This window comes from Bos mutus, chromosome X (genome assembly GCF_027580195.1).
Source record: "Bos mutus isolate GX-2022 chromosome X, NWIPB_WYAK_1.1, whole genome shotgun sequence".
NCBI lineage: Eukaryota > Metazoa > Chordata > Mammalia > Artiodactyla > Bovidae > Bos > Bos mutus.
In genome coordinates, this window is record NC_091646.1 from 34,934,220 (window position 1) to 34,938,089 (window position 3,870).

The 3,870-nt window shown below is 44.9% G+C and overlaps 1 protein-coding gene across 1 annotated transcript; it reads right to left on the reverse strand.

Annotated features, from left to right (window-relative positions):
- Positions 1 to 2,430: 2,430 nt before the first annotated feature.
- TCEAL3 (transcription elongation factor A like 3) lies at positions 2,431 to 3,528 on the reverse strand. Its single transcript, XM_070365336.1, is given in 3 exon segments — positions 2,431 to 2,681; positions 2,684 to 3,069; positions 3,408 to 3,528. Coding segments are annotated over 3 exon segments (744 nt in total). The 5' UTR covers positions 3,515 to 3,528.
- Between the last annotated feature and the right edge of the window lie 342 nt (positions 3,529 to 3,870).

The following is a 3,870-nucleotide window of genomic DNA, read 5'->3' on the forward strand; positions in this document are numbered from 1 at the left end:
AGATACCAAATCTGCCAGCATCTGATCATGGGTTTCCCACACTCCAGAACTATGAAAAATTCCTGTCTGTGGTATTTTTGTTATAGCAGTCCAAACTGACCAAGACGACATAGTTGTTCCAGTATCATTTGTTGAAAAGTCTTTCTCCACTGAATTCCTGTGGGTCCTTTTTAAAACATGAATTGACGATATACATGTGGATCTACTTTTGGACTCTGTCTTATTCCATCAATCTATGTCTATCCTTATGCCATACTACACAGACTTGATTACTGTAGTTTTAGTTAGCCCTGAAATCAGGCAATGAGTCCTTCAACTGTGTTCTTCATTTTCAAAATATTTTGGCTATCCTGTGTCCTTTGCTTTTCCATATAACATTGAATTTATAGATAACTTTTGGAGAGAATTACCATATTAACACTATCAAGGCTTCTAATCCATGAACAGGGCATCTTTTTTTAACTCGGGGCTTCTGATTCAATCATAATTAAGTATATATATCATATAATTTATTAAATATATGTGAATAAGTCCTCATTTGGAAAAAGCGACATACTAGTGGGTTAAATTAAAATCCCTAACATTGAGAGTTCTTAATATTTTTAAGAGCACTGTTACAATTTTTAGTTGGAATTGGTCTGGAATGGGAAGGGATATTTTCAGTTTGAAACTCACTTGTGTAACCCTCTCTGATTATGTGTGGACAAGTCCTTTGAATTTGTGTAGGAAACCAACCAGGAGACTTTTTAGAGAGAAAATTCACACTAAGAATGGTATATAAATTTAGATATGGCTTCCCTGAGGTACTGTGGTGTGTAGTTCAAATAATTATCCACTGTTTCATCCATAGATGTGTCTCAGGATACAATCCCCAGGGGACCCAAAATATATGAGTCCTGTAAGAGATAAGAAACTACTATAAGCAAATATAAAATGAACTAAATTGTTAATGACTACTTTGCTAAGAACTATGTAATATAATGGAGCCCAAACTGCCCTGGGGCAATGCCACGAGGGTAGATACAACTCTGAAGTTGGGAGAGGGAATTTACCCACATTCCTATAGAAGTCAGATAGGGGCTTTGACCCTTTGGGGACTAAAGGGAACCAGAGGAGCTTTGTCACCATAAGGACTCCATCATATCAATACCTGTTAGCAGAGGGTACAGGGCCCGGCAGAGCAGGCATGCCCAGCAGATATGGTAGTATCCAGAGAAGAGTGGCAGTCTCTTCTCAGCTGCTTAGACTTGTTCCTAGGCATTGGTGAGACCTACCCTCAGCTCTCTTCTGAGTGTCTGACAAGGTTCAGAGTCCTACTGCTACAAAGGAGCTCTCCCAACAGAGCTAACATATCCAGTACCTCATCTGGTCCACTCAGCAGATTGTGAGGCAAGTTTTATTCCCATTTCACAGATGACAAGACTGACCTTTAGAGCACGTGGATCTGTTGTAACTGTCAGGTTGATTCCTCTAGCTATGAGTCCTAGATGTAATGTTTTACTTATCATTTTACAGTCTGACAACAGGAATCTTCATTGCCCTCATAAGCTCACTGAACATTTCAATTTTTTTTTATCATGTATTGATTTCTAGGAATTTTTTTATTATGACAAACATCATTTAAGAAAAAGTAGAGATGAGTGAGCAAAGACAGGAAAAAGAATCACACATGTTGGGAGGAGCCATAGGATGGTAGAGGACCCAGGAGAAGGGCTGCCAGTGCCTACTGACGTGGTTACAACTAGGGGAAAACATGGGATGGACATACTTGTGGAGGAATGGCATGGAGGTACCATCTGATGATTGGACTCATCTTTGAGTACAGGCAAGACCTATTTTCTGGCTACAATGCAGGAAAAAACTATCACCTAGTTTTTAGTTTTCATGGTTTTCTCTGTGCACAAATGCATTACACAAACATTTACTACTTTTACAAAGTGAAAAGTGTTAGTCGCTCAGTCATGTCTGACTCTTTGCGATCCCATGGGCTGTAGCCCACCAGGTTTCTCTGTCCATGGGATTTGCCAGGCAAGAATACTGGAGTGGGTAGCCATTTCCTCCTTAGGGGGATCTTCCAGACCTAGGGATCAAACTCAGGTCTCTCGCATTGCAGGCAAATTCTTTACAGTCTGAGCCACCAGGGAAGCCCTTTTACAAAACTGGTTTGATACTATACATTTGGTTCTGAAAAGTGTTTTTTTATTGCTCTTTTTACAGTGTACCATGAACATCTCTTCCATGAACGTGAGTGAAAACCCCCTACTGAAACACAGAGCACTGTAGTTGGATCAAATGGCTGCTGGTAAGGACAGTGACACCTAAAGCAAAGTATCAGCTTGAGGATAAAACACAGAGCCTGACAAGTGACTGCCAGGGAAAGCAGGGTCAGTGATATTCTCATCAAAGAAACCAGAATCAAATGCCAAGGCATTAAAGATATGGGATATCATGTATGCCCCTTTGGCTCCTCCCTCCTCCTTTCATCCCCTTGACACCCCATTGCCCCTTGGGGTGAATAGATCCTGTACATTTCTTTTGTATCCAATGAAATCCACCCATTTTCTGTCTTTTCCTTAGCTCTTGAAGCTGAGCCGTTGACAGATCTTCACATTCTCTGATTATCTCCTCACCTCCCAGATGCCTTTCCTGTAAGTTGTCCTGATAGTCCTTGGGGGAATCCTGTCCGTTTTTCTTTTTGCCTTCTGGGGCACATAATCTTCAGCAGGGCGCTCTTCAGCAGCACGCGACTGGCTCTCTGACTTTGCCTGGGACTCTGGCTTGCCCTTCTTGAGTGCGTTTCCCTCAGCTTCGAACTTGCCCTGCTTTTCTTTCTTCCCCTCATCTGCTGGTTGTCCCTCATGTGCGGGTTGTCTCTCATCGTCTGGCTGTCCCTCATTCTGGAGCTCTCATTCCTATTCTGACTTCCCCTCCACTTCCGGCTTTTCTTTCTCATCTGACTTTCCTTCATTTTCAGGCTCTACTTCATCTTCTGGCTTTCCCTCACTTTCCAACTTTCCTTCATTTTCATTGCAGCTTTTCCATGTTGAGATGTCCCCTCCTTTTCCTGTCCTGGGGGATGAGGGTGGAAGAGACAAAGAGGAGACAAGGGAGACTGAGGGCTTGTGTGGAAGGCAGGTCTGGACAGCACTGGCATCTCACCCGCGTCAGTGGTCCTCTGACCTGGCCGAGCCTAGTGTACCTTCTGCCTACCCTTTACCCCACCATTCCTCCTGCACTGACAGCCAACCATTCCGTGGCAGGCCCTGCCACCTTGTACCATCCTTTAACGTGGCAGGGAGGGTGTATATTATATCTGGTGGGGGGATGGGAAGTGGGGCCCTCAAATGCTGCCCAAGCTGTGCCCCCCAGCCCCATGCCTATCCAGTGCCCTCCCATTTTTCACTGACTTGCAGGGATTCTGGCCAGGTTTCTCCTCCTTTTCTAGCCTTGCAGAGTGTTGGGAACAGACATGCAGACCTGCAGACAGAAGACAGAGAGGGACTGCACGGTCCATGGGCTGAGGTCCCTTTCCTGAATCCGGGCCCTCCTCATCCTACAATTTTCCCCCTACCTCTCCTGCATCCCAGCTACCATTACTTTTCAGGCTGCAGGCACCAGACCAGGATGCTTTCCAAACTATTTTGGGTCTCTGTGTCTTCCTCCCGTGCAAGCAACCCGCCGCATCCCCACCCCTTTATGTGAGGTCAGTTATTTCCTCCTGGGCTCAGGTGTGAAAGGGAATTATTTTCAGAATTTGTCTACGTTTCACCATTGCACTGCAGGGGCACACACCCCCCCCACCCCTGCAATTTCAGGCTCAAAAATGGGGGGAGGGCACAGAGGAGGGCCGTCGAGGAGGATACGGGGCCA